Below are 17,829 nucleotides of genomic sequence, written 5' to 3'. Positions count from 1 at the left end.
AAGCTCCAGCTCCGCATCCCAAAGCCCCATCCCCGCAGCCGAGGCCAGGTCCGGTGGCGAGGTGGCCGCAGAGTGACATCTAATGGCAGCGGGGACACGGCCGGAGGGGACACGGCCGGAGGGGACACCACCCAGCTGCCACCAGCAAGCAGAGTCCCCAGCCCCAGATCCCCTCATCCCAGGCACCGAGGGGACACGGGTGGCTTGGGGACCCCAGTGTCCCCCTCGGATGGCAGGGAAAAGGGACAGGTGGTGACAAACAGGGCGTTCCCAGCACCGGGAGGTTGGATTTTATTCTTGTCCCGGGGGTTCCCAGCCCGGAGGTGTCACCGGCGCCTGGCACGTGTGGCAGTGACAAGGATCCTTCGGGAAGGGACGAGGGGCTGGAATGGGGCTGGGGGATCCCCGGGGGAGTCCCTGGGTCCAGCCAGGATCGGGAAATTCCAGCGGCCACAGCTGGCCTGGGGTCCCAGGGCCACCGGGTCAAGATGCTCCGTCCATCTGGAAAAGGTTGGCAGTGGCTGGGGACACCCTGTCCAGGGCTGGGGACAATGCTTGTGACTGGGGACACCCTGTCCATGGTTGGGGACATCCCGACCATGGCTGGAGACACCCTATCCAGGGCTGGGGACATCCTGTCCTTGTCTGGGGACACCCTACCCATGGTTGGGGACATTCTGTCCTTGGCTGGGGACACCCTGCCCTTGGCTGGGGACACCCTACCCATGGTTGGGGACATTCTGTCCTTGGCTGGGGACACCCTGACCTTGGCTGGGGACACCCTCTCCGTGTCTGGGGACACTTCATGGGGACATAGGACATCCAGAGCGGGGTTGCCATCCCTCTGTGCCATGGAGCCCCTCCAGAATGAGGCCGGCATGGGGATTTTGGGTCCCCACATGTCCCTGTGACAGTGACAGCCACGGCGGTGGTGGCACCACGGGGCTGCCAGGCCGGGCTGGATCCCGGATCCACATCCCATTCCCACACTGGGGGTTCCTGGAAGGACCCCCTGAGAGCTCAGGGGACCCCAGGGCTGTCCCCTGGGATGTCCCCAATGCTGTCCCCACTGATGTCCCAGGGCTGTCCCCAGGGCTGTCCCCACCTGTGGCAGGTCCTGTTTGCTCCTCAGCTCCAGGGTGTCCTCGGCACGGGACCAGCTCCGGAACGTCCTGATCCTGGCAGGGAGCACAGGGAGCTGCCACCACCCTGGGGTCCTTGTCACCATTCCAGGGTCACTGTCCTACCACCCCCGGGGTCCTTGTCACTGTGCCAGGGTCACTGTCCCACCACCCTGGGGTCCTTGTCACCGTGCCAGGGTCACTGTCCCACCACTCCCAGGGCATTGTCACCAGGCCAGGGTCACTGTCCCACCCCCGGGGTTTCTGTCCTCCCATCCCAGAGTTCCTGTCCCACCCCGGTGTCCCTGTCCCCTGATCCTGGGGTCCCTGTCCCCACACCCAGGGTCCCTGTCCTCATGCCAAAGTTCCTGTGCCACCCTGGTGTCCTTGTTCCCCCACCCTGGGGGTCCTTTTCATGACATTGGGGTCCCTGTCCTCCCACCACCTGGGGGTCCCTGTCCCTACCCCAAGGCCCTTGTCCCAATGCCAGGGTCCCTGTCCCCTGATCCCAGGGTCCCTGTGCCACCCTGGGGTCTCTGTCCCCCCATCCCAGGGTCCCTGTCCCTTGACCCCCTGGTCCCTGTGCCACCCCGCTGTCCCTGTCCCCCCACCCCGCCCCATCCATGACGTCACCTGGGCCACACCTTCACGGCCAGCAGGGCCACGATGGCGATGGCCACGGCGGCCAAGAGCAGCCCGGACAGGACCCGGAAGATCCGCAGGTGGCTGAGAGCTGGGGACAGAGCTGGGGTCAGTGCCACCGGCACCCCCCGGCCTCGGGGCGCCCCAAGAGCCGTGAAGGGGACACTGGGGTGACAAAGTGGGGGACAGGCAGCATTTGGGGTGAAGACACACATGGGGGGAAGTCACAGGTGGGGACAATTGCTGCTCCTGGCTGCCACTGTCCCCTTCCTAAAGGCCACCCGACCACGGACAGGAGGTGTCCCCAACACAGCCACAAGTGCCACAATCATATGTTGCCCTTTGACCCCATTCCATTGTCCCATTCCATTTCCCATTCCAGGGATTTTCTTAGGATTTCCAGTCCCCATTTAGGGGATTTTTTTAGGATTTCCAGTTCCCATTTAGAGGATTTTTTAAAGATTTCCATGTCCCCATTTAGGGGATTTTCTTAGGATTTCCAGTTCCCGTTTAGGGGATTTTTTTAGGATTTCCAGGTCCTGTTTAGGGGATTTTTTAGGATTTCCAGTTCCCATTTAGGGGATTTTTTTAGAATTTCCAGTCCACATTTAGGGGATTTTTTAGGATTTCCATGTCCCCATTTAGGGGATTTTTTTAGGATTTCGAGTCCCCATTTAGTGGATTTTTAGGATTTCCAGTTCCCGTTTAGGGGATTTTTTTAGGATTTCCAGTTCCCATTTAGGGAATTTTTTTAGGATTTCCAGTCCCCATTTAGGGTATTTTTTTAGGATTTCCAGTTGCCATTTAGGGGAGTTTTTAGGATTTCCATGTCCCCATTTAGGGATTTTTTAGGATTTCCATGTCCCCGTTTAGGGGATTTTTTTAGGATTTCGAGTCCCCATTTAGGGGAGTTTTTAGGATTCCCAGTCCCCATTTAGGGAATTCGTTTAGGATTTCCAGTCGCCATTTAGGGGAGTTTTTAGGATTTCCATGTCCCCATTTATGGATTTTTTTAGGATTTCCAGTCCCCGCGGAGGCTCCGGCCCCACTCACTGTGGACATCGAAGTCGGCGCTGGCCGTGGCGTTGCCCAGGGCGTTGGTGGCCACGCAGACGTAGCGTCCCCCAGCCCCTGTCCCCACGGCCGCCAGCTCCACGCGCAGGGCGTTGTGCGAGGGGGTGGCCCGGACCCCCGGGGTGGCAGCAGGGGACAGGCTGGTGGCCAGGAGGTGGCCCTGGTGGTGCAGGGCCAGCGAGGCGGGCGGGTGGCTCTGGGCCGTGCACAGCACGATGGCCCCGCGCCCGTGCTGGTTCTCCAGGAAGGTGCTCACCGAGACGGCCCGAGGGGGGTCTGTGAGGGGACAGCGAGGGTGGCAGTGGCACACGGGGTGGGACAGCCCCCAGCCAGGCCTGGCTGGCCACCAGAAGTGGGTTAAAGTGGCCCTGGATTTGTCCCACCCCGCTCATCCCGGTGCTGGGGGATTGTTCAAACCCTCTCCAGTCCTTGGCTTGCCACCCCAAAGCTGGGGAATCTTCCTGACTTGGAGCTCCCAGGCTCCAAATCTGATTTTTGAGGGGGTAATCCTAACAAAAAAATACCCAAATCCCTTTCCCAAAAGCTTCCTAACGCATCCCTCCTCCTGGATGATCATCACACCCTCTCCAGCCCTTTGCTCCCACCTCCTGCTGGAGAACCCCTCAGGTTGGAGCCTTTTGGCTCCAAATCCAACTTCTGAAGGACCAATCCTAAAAAAAAAACCCAAAATCCCCTTCCCAAGGCCACCAAGAGCTTCTTAACTCATCCCTTCTCCATCCTGGATCATCCCCACCCCATCCATCCCTGCCCTGGTGGCTTCCCATGTTCCCCAGCCCCTCATTCCACACCCAACCAGAAAATTCCTCACTTCTGCAGCATTTTGGCCCCAAACCTGCCTTTTAAAAAACCCCCAAAATCCCCAAAGGGAGAAGAGCAGGGCAGGAAGGGGAAGAGGAGGAAACTCCCCTTGCCCTTGCGGTGGTGACACCAGCGACAGGGGCTGGGGACACGCTTTGGAGCGTGCCTGGTGGCGCTGGGGACACTCACAGAGGACACTGAGGCTGAGGGGGACAGAGGTGGCCGTGCCCCATGTCCCGCTGGCCTGGCACTGGTAGGAGCCGGCGTCGGCGCTGGACACGCGGCTGAGGACGAAGGAGCCGGACGGTCCCTCCCAAAGCCACCGCCCGTCGCGGTACCACGTGTAGTTGACACCTTTGTCCCCCCAGGCGGTGGCCGAGCAGCTCATGGTGGCCCTGGTGCCCTCGGGGACTTCCTGCGAGGGCTCCACCGTCAGCGTGACCCCTGAGGGGGGACAGTGGGGACACCAGGAATGGCCGGGGAGCTCCCAGAGCGCTGGGACAGCCCCTCACCTTGGGGACTTGAGGACACGGGGACACCTCACCTGGCACCTGCAGCCGCAGGGACGCGGTGGCCGAGCCGCGGCTGTTGGTGGCCGAGCACAGGTAGAGCCCCGCGTCCCCGGGCTCCAGCCCCGCCATCCCCACCCGCAGCGACGTGGGGGTGGCCCGGACCTCGAAGCGGGGGTCGGAGGGGCCCTGGCTGGTGGCCAGGGGTGGGTGGCCCTGTCCCCTGCTCACGGCGATGTCCGGCGGGGGGACACCATCGGCCGAGCAGAGCAGCACCGCCTGCCGCCCCCCGCGGGGCTCCACCAGCGCCGCGAAGCTGGGCTCCTGCGGGGCATCTGCGGCGACAAGGACAGCGAGTGTCCCCCCACACCCCGCCGGGCCGCAAGGGGCGGGGGGAGGTCACCCCCGAGCAGGGGCCGCGCTGTGGCCGCGTGTCGCGGGGTGGCGACACAGACCGGGCAGCGATGTCCCCGCGGGGGTGGCGTGTCCTGCTGTCCCCTCCCGCCCCCCGGGAGATGTCGCCCCCCACTCACAGAGCACGGCGAGGGTCACGGGGGGGGCGCGGGGCCCCCGGCCCGCCCGGCAGCCGTAGAGCCCCGCGTCGGAGCGGTGGCCACGGAGCGCCAGCGAGGGCTCGGGTCCCTCTGTCACCCACCGCCCGTTCTTGAACCACGTGTAGAGGGTCCCCGGCTGTGCGTGGGGGGCCTGGCACGTCAGCGTCACCTCTGTCCCCTCCGCCACCTCGGCCGAGGGACGCACCAGCACCCTGGTGGCTGCGGGGAGCGGAGAGGATTTTGGTCACGCTTTCCCTTTGAAGCCCCAGATTTGCGTTCCCAACCTCCAGCTCCTCCAAAACTGGGTGCCCCCAATCCTGCACCCTTCAACGCCCCCCTGGCAGTGTCCCCAAGGCCTTGTCCCCCTCCTCACCTTGCACCCGCAGCGTGAGGGACGCGTGGCTGTCGCCGAGGGCGCTCCGTGCCTGGCACTCGTATTCACCCTCATCCTCCTCGGAGGCCTCCCGGAATTCCAAGCGCAGCGCGTTGGGAGAGGAGGACACGCGGATGCTCTGCCGGGGGCTGTCGCCTCCTCTGGGGGGGCTGGAGGCCACCGGGTGTCCCCCCCTGAGCAGGGTGAGCTGGGCCGGGGGGTGGCTGTCCACGGCGCACAGCAGGATGGTGGCCGTGCCCTGGCTGCTCTCCACGAAGGATTGCAGCCGCAGGTTCCTGGGGGGGTCTGCGAGGAGGGAAAAACGTGGAGAATGGGATAATCGTGGAATTGGTTGGGTTGGGAAAGCCCTCTGAGCTCCTCGAGTCCAAGTGTCCCCCCAGAGCTGCCCCAGGCCACCGCTGAGGGCATCCCCAGGCGCCACATCCCGAGGATGGAACTCCACTGCTGCGCTTTCCAGGAGGGAAAATTCCAAAATTCCCAATATCCAACCAAAACCTCCCCTGGCACAGCTTTGGGCAGTGTCCCTTTGTCCTGTCCCTGTTCCTGACCCCCCCCCGGCTGTCCCCTCCTGGCAGGAGCTGTGCAGAGCCACAGGGTCCCCCTGATCCCCCTTTTCTCCAGGCTGAGCCCCTTCCCAGCTCCCTCAGCTTTTCCTGCTGCTCCAAGCCTTCATGCCAGGGATTCCCCATGCTCCAGAGCCTCCGTCCCACATTCATCGGGAAGATTTATAAATTAACACCATCTTTTTCTCATTAAAAAGGGGGAAAAAAATTCTCACGTTCTGACTCGCAACCACATTTTTTTCCTTTTTTTTTTTTTTTTTTTTAAGAAAAATCTGGTTTTAATTTTCCCAGTCAGGGACAAAAAAAAGTCCTTAATCCAGCATTAAAGCCAAGGACTTTCCTGCTGGGTTTGGTGTGGAGCACAAGGAAATTTGGAGACGGTTTCAGGGTCTTTGCGCAGGTCTGGGGTGTAAAGCTTAGCTTAATTATCCTCTGGAATACATTTTTTGAGCTCCCCTAATTAATTAATCCCGCCAGATTAAACCAGGCTTTACTGCCCCATCACTCCAGCCAGGGGGACCGACCGAGGGGTGACACCAAGTGACACCAAGTGACACGAAGCTGCCCTTGGGGACTCACAGAGGACGTTGAGGGTGGCAGGGGTGGCACTGTGGTTCCGGGCCGGGGTCCGTACGGAGCACTGGTAGGAGCCGGCGTCGGAGGCGGTGACCCCAGGGAAGGTGAGATTTTGGGAAGAGCCGGTGCCCAGCCACACCTGGTTCCGGTACCAGGTGTAGCTCAGCACGTCCTGGTCCCCTGCTGCCACCGCGCAGGTGAGGGTGGCAGTGTCCCCTTCCCGCACGTCTGGGGACGGCCAGATCCAGACCCGGGCGGCTGCACGGGAAGGGAGGAAAAATGGTGATCCCTCAATTTCCAGGAAAAAGTGGTGGTCCCTCACTTTCCAGGAAAAAGTGGGGGTCCTTCAATTTCCAAGAAAAAGCGGGGATCCCTCACTTTCCAGGAAAAAGTGGGGATCGCTCGCTTTCCAGAGTGGGAAAAGTCAGGGATTTGCAGGGCAGTAAAAAGAGGGAACGGCCACCACAACCCACAGGTGACACCATTCCCATGGTGTTCCCATGGATTTGTTTGGGATGCTCCATCCCTGGCAGTGTCCAAGGTCAGGCTGGATGGGGCTTGGAGCAGCCTGGGATAGTGGAAGGTGTCCCTGCCCCATGGCAGGGGTGGGATGAGAGGGGATTTAAGATCTCTCCCAACCCAAACCATTCCATGATTCCCTGATTCCATGGTTCCTGGGGTGATGCCAGCAGGGCAGTGCCTTGGATGGATGCCAGCCCTTGGAATCACATCCAAGCAGAGCCCTGTCCCTTTGCCACACTCCCAGGACACCTGCAGCTCTCTGGGAATACCTCCATCCCCATAAACATGGATTCTCCCCGGTTTTTTTTCTCCGTTTTCATCCTGTCCATCCTATTCCAGTTGCTCTCCACACTCACTCCCCCATTCCCATCCCTTCACCTCATCACCATAACCCCAATCCCATCACTCTGTCGGCTGCCTGCAGCTCTCCATCCCCTTCCCACCCTATTCCCATTCCCATTCCCATTCCCATTCCTATCCCATCCCATGGATCCCATCCCATGGATCCCATCCCACGGATCCCATCCCATCCTATCCCATCCCATGGGTCCCATGGTTCCCATGGATCCCATCCCATCCCATCCCATCCCATCCCATCCCCTCCCATGGATCCCATGCCATGGATCCCAGCCCATCCCATCCCATCCCATCCCATGGATGCCATGGATCCCATCCCCAGTGACTCACCGCCTCCGGAGAAGTTCCCGGCGGTGCTGGCGTTGCCGTGGGCGTTGGTGGCCACGCACCGGTACTCGCCCTCGTCCTGCAGCAGCACAGGGTGCACGCGCACACGCAGCGCGTTGGTGGCCGAGGTGACACTGAGCCGTGGCTGGGGGACAGGCGGTGACAGCGCCGTGGAGGCCACCAGGGCCCCGTCCTTGAAGAGGGCCAGCTGTGCCGGCGGGGAGCTGTCCACGGAGCACTCCAGGATCCCGCGCTGGCCCGACGGAGGCTCCAGGAAGGTGCTGAGCACCGGCATCCGCGGGGGGTCTGCCCGGGAGGGTGGGAGAGACCCGAGGATGCACCCAGAGACCCCCGGGACCCAGAGAGGTGCCAGCGTGGTGACATCCCATCAGTGCCATCCCACCAGTGCCGTCCCATCAGTGCCATTCCAGTGGCACCATTCCAGTGGCACCATTCCATGGTACCATCCCATCTCAGCATGATTCCAGAGGTGCCATTCCAGTGGCACCATTCCAGTGGTACCATCCTGTTGGCACCATCCCAGTGTCATCGTTCCAGTGGTATAATCCCATCCCAATGGCACCATCCCATTGGTGCCATTCCACTGGTCCCATGCCATCCCCATCTCATTTTCTCTTATCCTGTCTCATCCCAGTTCCATCCCATCCATTCCATCCCATTGCATTTCCTCCCCATCTCATTTTATCCCACCCCATTTCATGCCAATTCCATTTCATCCCAAATCATCCCAATTCTTCCCATCTCAATTCTGTTCCATCCATCCCTCCCATCCCATCCCATCCCATCCCCTCCCCTCCCATCCCATCCCATCCCACTCCATCCATCCCTCCCATCCCATCCCATCCCATCCCATCCCATCCCATCCCATCCCATCCCATCCCATCCCATCCCATCCCATCCCCCCAGTCCCCTGGCAGGTCCCACTCACAGCAGACGTGCAAGGTGACAGCGGGGGACGCGCTGGTCCCCGCGGAGCCCCGGGCCCGGCAGTGATAGAACCCGGTGGCAGCGCTGGTGACACGGGACAGCACGAGGACACTGTCAGGACCCTCCTGGAGCCACCTGCTGTCCTTGTACCAGGAGTAGACGGTGTCACCCTGTGGCTCTCCGGCCACCTGGCACATCAGGGACACGTTGTCACCTTCCAGCACCTCCGAGGACGGTGAGATCAGGACTCGGGTGGCTGGAGCAGGGACAGTGCCAGCTCAGAGGGGACAGGGCAGAGCTCAGCACTGCCGGTGTCCCCTTGTCACTTCCAAAGCTTGTGGGGTGCGATATTCCCACTCTGTCCAAGGATTTGGAACAGCTCTGATGTGATATTGGTGCTCCCTGTCCCCTTAGGGTGTCCCCAGCTCCTCCTGGAGATGCCAAGGGCTGAGGTGTTGGGATATGTGTAGGGCGTGGCACTGGGGGGGATCTGGTGGCACTGGGAGGGATCTGGTGGCACTTGGAGGGATCTGGTGGCATTTGGAGTGTAGACATGAGGTCATTCCCATGGGATGGACCCCTCTGATGCCTGGGTGGGACCTGGTGGCACTGGGAGAGATCTGGTGGCACTGGGAGCACAGACACATGGTCATTCCCATGGGATGGGCTGCTCCAGTCCCCGGGAGGGATCTGGTGGCACTGGGAGTGCAGACACATGGTCATTCCCAATGGGATGGGCTGCTCCAGTCCCTGGGAGGGATCTGGTGGCGCTGGGAGGGATCTGGTGGCATTTGGTGTGTAGACATGAGGTCATTCCCATGGGATGGGCCGCTCTGATCCCAAATCCCAGGCTCCCCACCTTGCACGCGCAGGTAGAGCCGTCGCTCCGCGGAGCCGTGCGCGTTGGTGGCCGTGCACCGGTAGCTGCCATCATCGGCCGGTGTCACCTCCCGGATCTCCACTCGCAGCGAGTTGGGGACAGCGGAGACGGTGACCCGCGGGCTGCTCCCGCCGGCGCTGGTGGCCACCAGCTCCTGGTCACGGAGCAGGGCCAGCTGGGCCGGGGGGTTGCTGGCCACGGAGCACTGGAAGATGGCCAGGGAGCCCTGCCCGGCCTCCAGGAAAGCCGTCAGGAGAGGGTCCCGAGGGGGGTCTGCGAGGGGGAATGGGATGAGAGGCTGGGAACCCCATGGGGAGAGGGGTCCTGGGGAGGGGTCACTGCTCTGGGGTTCTGGGAAAGAGAAAAGGGAAAAGGGAAAGGGAAAAGGGAAAAGGCACTAGAAGGGGAAAGGGGAAGGGGAAAGGGAAAAGGAAGGAGAAGGGAAAAGGGGAAGGGAACAGGGAAAAGGGAACAGGGAAAAGGGAAAAAGGAAAAGGGAAAAGGGAAAGGGGAAAGGGGAAAAGCGAAAGGGGAAAGGGAAAGGGAAAAGGGAAAAGGAAGGAGAAGGGAGAAGGGAAAAGGGAAAAGAGAAAAGGGAAAAGGAAGGAAAAGGGAAAAGGGAAAAGGGAAAAGGGAAAGGGGAAAAGGGAAAAGGGAAAAGGGAAAAGGGAAAGGGGAAAAAGGAAAAGGGAAAAGGGAAAAGGGAAAAGGAAGGAGAAGGGAAAACGGAAAAGGCAAAGGAAAGAGAAGGGGAGAGGAAAAAAGAAAGAGGAAAAAGGAAAGAAGAAAAAGAAAAAAGGGAAAAGGAAAAAGAAAAAAAAGGATAAAGGAAAAAGGAAACAGTAGGGGATGGTGAAAGGAAAGGGAATGGGAAAGGAAACACAAAAGGGAAAGGAAAAGGAAAAAGGGGAAATTGAAAGGAAAAGGGGAAAAGGGGAAGAGAATGGGAAGTGAAAGGGAAACAGAAGGGAAGGGAGAAGGGAAAAGGGGAAATTGAAAGGAAAAGTGAAAAGGGAAGAAGGGGAAGAGAAGGGAAAGGGACGCACACAGCACATCCAGGAGGACGTCGGGAGAGCTCCGGCTGCCAGCGGCGGTGCTGGCCCGGCACCGGTAGAGCCCGGCGTCCCTGCTGACCACCGGCTGCAGCACCAGCGAGGTGGCCGAGCCCGTGGAGATCTGCTGCCCGTCGTGGTACCAGGTGATGTTGGGGACAGCCGTGGAGCCGCTGCTCAGGTGGCAGGTGAGGGTGGCATTGTCACCCTCCAGCACGCGGGGGGATGGGGACACTGTGACATTGGCAGCTGTGGGCAGGAGGAAAGATGGTCTGGTGTCAATGGTGGGGTGACAACCCGCCAAAGCCACCCAAAGGACAGCGTGGCTACCCCAGGGGGCAAATTCCTGCTGATCCCACAGTGCCATGGTGGGGACAGCTCTGAGCCTGGCAGTGCCACCAGCCCAGGGACATCCCTTGGCCACATTTACTCGGTGTTCCTGTCACACAGAGCCAGGGAATCCCCTCCAGGGGCTGGAATGTCATGGGGGAGCCACCATGTCTGAATATCATGGACATGTGAAATTTCCACGTGGCATTTCCATGTGGAGTTTCCACGTCTGGATTTCATGGACACGTGGCATTTCCATGTCTGGATTTCATGGACATGTGACATTTCCATGTGGCGTTTGGCATTTCCATGTCTGGATTTCATGGACATGTGACATTTCCATGTGGCGTTTCCATGTCTGGATTTCATGGACATGTGGCATTTCCATGTGGCATTTCCATGTGGCGTTTCCATGTCTGGATTTCATGGACATGTGACATTTCCATGTGGCATTTCCATGTGACATTTCCATGTCTGGGTTTCGTAGACACGTGGCATTTCCATGTGACACTTCTGCCCCTCCTGCCACCATCTCCTGAGCCTGCCTCCTTCCCCAGCATTCCCTTCCCATGCTCCCCTCTCTCAGAACATTCCCAGATGCCACAATCCTGTCCCCTGTCCCCACTCACTGTCAGCCTTGAAATCCACAGTGGCGCTGGCGCTTCCTTGGGAATTCCCAGCCTGGCACATGTAAATCCCCTCATCCTCCACCACCACATCCTGGATTTCCACCTTCAGGCTGTTGTAGGACCTGGTGACGTGGACCCTGGGGCTGGTGGCTTGGGGACAGCCCTGGGTGCAGGCGATGGCCTCGTCCCCTCTCCGGAGGGTGAGGCTGGACTCGGGATCGCTCTCTACGGAGCACTGGATGATGCCCAGGCGCCCGCCCTGGCTCTGCAGGAACGAGCTCAGCACCGGCTGCCTCGGGGGGTCTATGGGGGAAAACTAGATCCATGAGGCTGGGAAAACTCCTGGAATCCAAGGGGTTGATGCTTCCAGCACTGCCTGATCATCCAGGTCGGATGGGGCTTGGAATAATCTGGGGCAGTGGGAGGTGTCCCTGCCAAGGGGAGAGGGGCTGGAATGAGAAGGGCTTTGAGGTCCCTCTCAACCCAATCCAGGGACAAAACGCCACTGGATGCATTGGGAAAACCCTCAGAATCCAAGGGATTGATGCTCCCACGGCTGCCTGAGGAACTCTTGGACATCCAGGTTGGGCCTGGTCTAGGGGTGCCCATGGCAGAGGGGTCAGAACGAGATGGGTTTTGAGGACCCCCAAGCCCAAACCATTCGTGGTTCTACGACCATTTACTGTTCTTAAAATTCTTGGGAAGGTAGGAATTCTCCAAATTCCTCCTCCCCAAAACTCCCAGATTTACTCGCCAAAGGGAATTTTTCATCCTCCCCACATTCCCGCCCAAGAACTCCTTGGCCGTGGCTGGTGGGGATGGGGGAAACCTCAGGGTGGGACCACCCCCTGCTCAGCCCCAGGACCCTTTGGAATTCCCACGGGACACTCACAGAACACTCGGAGCGGGACAGCCTCTGACGTGTCGCTGCCGTTCCTGCTCTGGACCTGGCACTGGAAGGCGCCGGCGTCGTCCCCGCGGATGGACGGGAATTCCAAGGTCGGGAACGAGCTCTCCTGGAGCCTCCGGCCGTTCCTGTACCAGGTGTAGAGCGGCTCCTCCGCCGTGTCCCCTGTCCCCACGCAGGTCAGGGTGACCGCGGTCCCCTCTGTCACCTCTGCCGAGGGCTGGATCAGGAGCCCTGCAGCTGGACGAGGGGTGGGAGAAGGATTTCAGGGAAGGAGGGAAATCCTTCCCATGGATCCATCCAGCTACAATTCCCTGTTGGGCTTCCCTGAATCCCCTCCCTCACCGTGGGTCTTTGGGGGGTGACATTCCCTGGGGACACCGCACAGGCCAATGGGGCCTTTCCTGACCCTTTCCCGCTTTTCCCAAGTGCCAAGTTCATCCAGGTGACTTTTTCCCAGGACAGACCCTGTCCCCTCTTCCTGCTGGCTGGGCCTTGCCTGACTTCCAGCTCCCCACTGGGACACCCAAATCCGGGTTTGTTTTCTCTGGAATCGGGCCTTGAAGTCTCTTTTGGGCTTTTTGGGATCCTAAAGGATGTTCCTCTTGGACATGGGTTTGGGGGACTTTTCTCTCCTTCTGCTGCCTCTGTCACCCCAAATTATCCAGACTCGGGGAGTAGGGGACAGTGACTGGTGGGGATAGATGGGGCAGAAAAATGTGGATAAATTTACTAATTTTTGGTATTTTGTGAAACAAAACCCGGGAGCCTCTCCAGCTCCAGAAGCAGCTCTGACCCTGCTGAGGAGGGGGCCCCCAGGACACCGATGTCCCCCAGTGCCACCACAGGGCCCCCCCAGCTCTGTGGGCTGCGTGTCCCCCCAATTTTGGGGGTTCACCCTCACCCCAAACCCAGGAGCAGCGGCGTCACCCCGGGACTCACCGCGGGTCACCAGGACCTTGGTGGCACTGGCGTTGCCGTGGACGTTTCTGGCGGTGCAGCGGTACTTCCCGCTGTCCCGGGGTCCTGCATCCCGGATTTCCAGCCGCAGGGAATTGTGGGAGGCGGTGACACCGAGCCGCTGGCCCAGGGCCACCTGCGCCCCGCTGGTGGCCAGCATGGTGCCATCGCGGTCGATGGCCAGGGTGGCCGGAGGGTGGCTGTCCACAGTGCAGCGGACGATGACCAGCCGGCCACCCTGGGTCTCCTGGAAGAGCGTGAGGGTGGGAATTCGGGGTGGATCTGTGGGATGGGAGAGGATGCTGAGGTCGGGATGTCCTCGTGGTGTGGTCACAGGGAAAATCCCAGAGTGGTTTGAGTTGGAGGGGACATTAAATCCCAGCTGGTCCCATGGGCAGGGATACCTTCTACTAGCCCAGGTGGCTCCAAGCTCCATCCAACCTGGCTTTGGGCACTTCCAGGGATGGGAAATATCCCCTACCCAACCTGGATGTCACCATCTGCTTGTCCTGTGTGTCACCGGGTCAGATTTACCCCAAAATTGTCACAACCAACCCATGGCTGAGTTATTTTCCCGCTGAAAACCTCCTGAGCTGTTCTCATCCCCCTGGATTCTCCATGAAAAACCTCCCCAAATCTTACGGAATGGAGGATATTAGTGGGAGATGCTGCGATGGACATGTCCCAAATGTCACTTAATGTCACCTTCACATCTGCCTCACGGCCAAAATTTGTTGTATTCCCATAAAATCCAACCAGCAGGGCTGACCCCCCTCACCTACCCCCGGGGTGCTCAGGAAGAGGCTTTGCCATGAACCTTTTGGGGGGATTTCCTGGATTTTGTGGGATTTACACAGCCCCATGTGGCAGGAGCTGGTGGCACTCACATGTCACGCTGAGGCTGATGGCCTGGGCCGTGTCACTGCCCTGGCTGTTGGTCACTTGGCAGGAGTAGTAGCCGGCGTCACCGGCGGCCACCGCGGGGAAGAGGAGGGTGTGGGCCGGGCCTTCCTTGAGCCACGCGCTGTTCTTGTACCAGGTGTAGGTCAGCTCCTCGGGATGTCCCTCCCGCCCGGGGACGTCGCAGGACAAGGTGGTGGCCGTCCCCTCGCGCACCACGGCGGCGGGGCTGGCCGAGATCTCTGCGGCTGAGGGAGAAGGGACACGTTCAGGATGGCCCTGGGGACAGGAGAACAGAATGCCCACCCCAAATCCCCCATTCCAGAGCCTGGGAGAAGATGGAAGCCCCAACAACAGAGCCGGGGGATATGTGGGCTTGTCCCCTGCCACCACTTGGGGACAGCTGGCTTTAGAGCAAAGCCCCGGGGGCCAGACTCATGGTGGGTGGGGAAAGGTCTGTCACCTCTCAGGGTGGGCTTGGGGGGGTTTTGGGGGGAGCACAGGGACCCATCTGGGGGAGATTCTTCCTGTGGGATTCCAGCTCAGGCAGGGAAGTCTGGGATTTGTCTTTGCTGTGGGATCTGGTGGGAAGAGGAACCTCCCCCCTTCCTGTGGGGGTGGGGAGGGGCTGGGCCGGAATTCCCGGAGAAGCTGGGATCCCTGGATCCCTGGAAGTGCCCCAGGCCAGGCTGGACATGGCCTGGATCCACCTGGGATAGCGGGAAGTGCCCTGCACCCACAGGGATGGGAATGATCCCTAAGGTCCCTTCCCACCACGGCTCTGGATCTCCACAAGCTCCCAACCCCTTCCCAGCTCTGCTCCCTGTCCTTGGCTGGAAATCCCTCCCTGTTTTCTGGGATCACCGAGACAAGGGACACAGGTGTGGCACAACAGGGCCACCACCCTCCTCCTGCACGGACACCCCAATTCCCAGACCTCCAGCAGCACCGGCCACCTCCATCCCGGTCCGTGCCACCCCAATGCGGGACACTCAGCCATGTCCCGCCCCGTGGCACTTACAGAACACGCGGAGGGTGACAGGAGGTGACACCCCGGTGCCGAGGGCGTTCTGGGCCTCGCAGTGGTACCGCCCGTGGTCCTCACGGCGCACGCCCTGCAGGGCCAGCACCCGCTCGGTGCCCACGGCCACCCCGTCCTTGTACCAGTGGTACCCCGAGACCGGGGGGTGGCTGCTGCCAACCTCACAGCTCAGGGTCACCGTGTCACCCACGCCGATGTTCCCCGAGGAAGGGCTCAGCGACACCTGCGCGTCCTTGGGGGAGTCTGTGGGGGACACAGAGGGACGTGGTGGGCACAGGGGGCTGTCACCACCCTGGGGCACGGAAAAGGGGAGGTGCGTGACAGGAGGTGGCACCCAAGGGACAGATGTGGCCAGGGAGCAGGAAAGGGAGGGAGAAGCAGGAGGAAAACGCTGCAGGAAGGAGAGGGTGGCAGGAGGGGGACGTGGCCGTGGTGGCCGTGACAGAGGTGTCCCCTGTCCCCGCCCCACGTACGCCTGACCCGCAGCACCACTTCTGCGCTCGCCCTCTTGGATCCGTCGGAAACCACGCAGAGCAGCTTCTTGGAATGGTCCTTCCAGGTGAAGGAGCTGGCCAGGGTCACCTGGTGGCTGACCCCGCTGGTGTCCAGCTGGACGTGGCTGGACACGTTGGACACCTGGGGGTCGTAGCCCTCCCAGCGCAGGACGGTGTCGCCCCCGGGACAAAAGTAGGGCGTGGAGCACTCCAAGGTGGACCTTTGTCCCTCGGTCTGCTCCTCGCTGCCGGTGACACTGGGACGCTCCAGATCCTCTGCGATGGAGAGCAGAGGGCAGGATGACCTCATGCAATGGGCAGGAAGGGAATTTTTTGGGAATGTCGGTGTTTTACCCACCCGAAATGCTCAGGGTCACATCCCGCGACGCCGACCAGCGGTCGCCGTTGATGATTTCGAAGCGGAACCTGTAGAGGCCACTGTCCCCCGGTGTCACCCCCCGCAGCAGCAGGGTGCAATTCCGGGCCTTGGGGTCCCCCAGGAGCTGGGCACGACCCCCAAAATGGGCATCCACATCCTGGGGTGTGGTGGAGTGGAACACAAGCGTCCTCTGGCCATCGTAGTCCTTGTACCAGATGGCCACGATGCCGTCGGCGGTTGTCACATCCGCGGGGTAGCTGAAGGTGCAGGGGACAACCAGGCAGGACCCCCCGCTGGCCTTCAGGGACTCGGGGTAGGAGACCCCCCAGGAGCTGAGGGCTGTGCCAGGGAAAATCAGGATCAGGGAGCCAGAAGTGTCCCCACTTCCCCCAGGACACGCTGGGGACACGTCACCTGTGCTTGATGGGGATGGTGGGAGAGGAGATGGGATTTGGGATAAACCCCCCCCCCCCAAGAGGAGGTTTTGGGGTGGAGAAGGGGGAGATAACCAGGAAAAGCTGGATCTTTTGGGCCTAAATAATGGGGCAAAAGGGGAAAAAGACATCCTGGGGTCCCAAATTTATTTCTTTACCCCAGTGCCTTATCCTTGCTCCCATGGCCTGGTTGTCCCCTTGTCACCTCATCCCTGCCCGTCAGGAGTGTGGGATCATGATAAATCCCCCCAGGAGCAGCCTTGGGATGCCCCAAATTCCTGCCTGGCTCTACTCCCACCCACCGGGGCCAATCCCAGCCTCCAGTCCCTCAGGGGACAATCCCAAGGGTGTCACTGTCCCCATACCTGGCGGGACGAGGCTGGCCAGGAGCACGAGGCAGCGGGGCAGGCGCATGGTGGCACTGCCGGGGGACATGGGGGACACGGGGTCACGCCGGCACAGGGGACCCTGGGGACAAGGGGAGGCGGCTGAGGACCTTGGAATGGGTGGGATGGATCCCTGTGGGATAAATCCTGCTGGAATCAGAACAGTCCTCAACACGGGGGGAAACAAAAGGGAAGGAAGGAAGGAAGGAAGGAAGGAAGGAAGGAAGGAAGGAAGGAAAAAGGGAAAGAAAAAGAAAAATAAAGAAAAAATGAAAGGAATAAAACAGGAAGAGGGGAAGAGGGGAAGAGGGGAAGAGGAAAAGAGGAAGAAAAAGAAGAAGAAAAAGAAGAAGAAAAAGAAACCAAGAGGAAAACAAACCCAGAGAATTATTTAAAACATTTTACGGTTTTTTGCAGCTCCAGACAGACTCCTGACATTCCTTTCAGTTTCGCCCCTCATCGTTCCGTGACAAACCAGAATAATTTCACCCTGAACTTTTCCCCAATATCCCGGAAATCAGCGATCAGATTGCCGTGAGCTCCGATCCTCCTCTGAGCACTCCTGGGTCTGTCCCTGAGGAACGAGGCCTCTCCCAGCCCCCCGCTCCAGCCTTTCCCTCTCCACCATTCCCTCCTTCTCCGATACCTCCTCTTCCCACATCTGTATCCAATTTCCTCGCTGCTCCTTGGATTTCGGGCTGGATTTCCCGCTCCGGAGAGCTTTACTTAGGATTTTTTTCCAGACTATGAGCACAGAGAATGGCTGGGGTGGCCCCTGGGTGTCGATGCTTGGAGGGGGGGACGATGTGAGGCCACAAATTGTCACGGGATTCGTGCCGGAAGAGGAAGGAAGAGCCGGGATCCAGCCCCCAACTCGTGCCGGTGCCAAGTTTCGTTTCTTCTCCGGGGTTTCTCCCGGTTTCAATTCCTGAGGGCCCCTGGGGGATCCCTCGGGATGGGGACCCAGCGGGGACAGTGGCCCGTGGTGGGGCCCTGCTGCTCGGAATTCCAAGGGTTGAAAAGATTTCTA

General features: G+C 60.2%; 1 protein-coding gene across 1 annotated transcript; it reads right to left on the bottom strand.

Moving 5' to 3' along the window:
• Positions 1 to 267: 267 nt before the first annotated feature.
• SIGLEC1 (sialic acid binding Ig like lectin 1) lies at positions 268 to 17,573 on the bottom strand. Its single transcript, XM_041464620.1, has 22 exons — positions 17,446 to 17,573; positions 16,779 to 16,881; positions 15,959 to 16,318; positions 15,580 to 15,876; positions 15,086 to 15,349; positions 14,052 to 14,312; positions 13,147 to 13,446; positions 12,190 to 12,444; positions 11,298 to 11,600; positions 10,333 to 10,587; positions 9,266 to 9,559; positions 8,408 to 8,662; positions 7,462 to 7,764; positions 6,256 to 6,510; positions 5,093 to 5,398; positions 4,699 to 4,938; positions 4,201 to 4,500; positions 3,846 to 4,100; positions 2,817 to 3,113; positions 1,755 to 1,854; positions 1,106 to 1,178; positions 268 to 501 (listed from the first exon to the last, which is right to left on the bottom strand). Exons 1-22 carry the CDS (start codon positions 17,458 to 17,460, stop codon positions 484 to 486), a joined length of 5,109 nt encoding a protein of 1,702 aa, XP_041320554.1. The 5' UTR covers positions 17,461 to 17,573; the 3' UTR covers positions 268 to 483.
• Positions 17,574 to 17,829: the final 256 nt, after the last annotated feature.

Source organism: Pyrgilauda ruficollis, unplaced genomic scaffold, assembly GCF_017590135.1.
Source record: "Pyrgilauda ruficollis isolate IOZ18807 unplaced genomic scaffold, ASM1759013v1 scaffold181, whole genome shotgun sequence".
NCBI classification, from domain to species: domain Eukaryota; kingdom Metazoa; phylum Chordata; class Aves; order Passeriformes; family Passeridae; genus Pyrgilauda; species Pyrgilauda ruficollis.
This window is presented reverse-complemented; position numbering and strand designations above follow the sequence as displayed.

Bases quoted from the DNA above. Each gene is read 5' to 3' on its own strand.
- SIGLEC1 (XM_041464620.1), bottom strand. The intron at 14,313-15,085 runs GTAAGTGCCACG...CTTCTCCCTCAG, and splicing joins TGTCACCCTCCGCGTGTTCT to CCGCAGAGATCTCGGCCAGC. The intron at 9,560-10,332 runs GTGCGTCCCTTT...TCCCCCTCGCAG, and splicing joins CGTCCTCCTGGATGTGCTGT to ACCCCCCTCGGGACCCTCTC.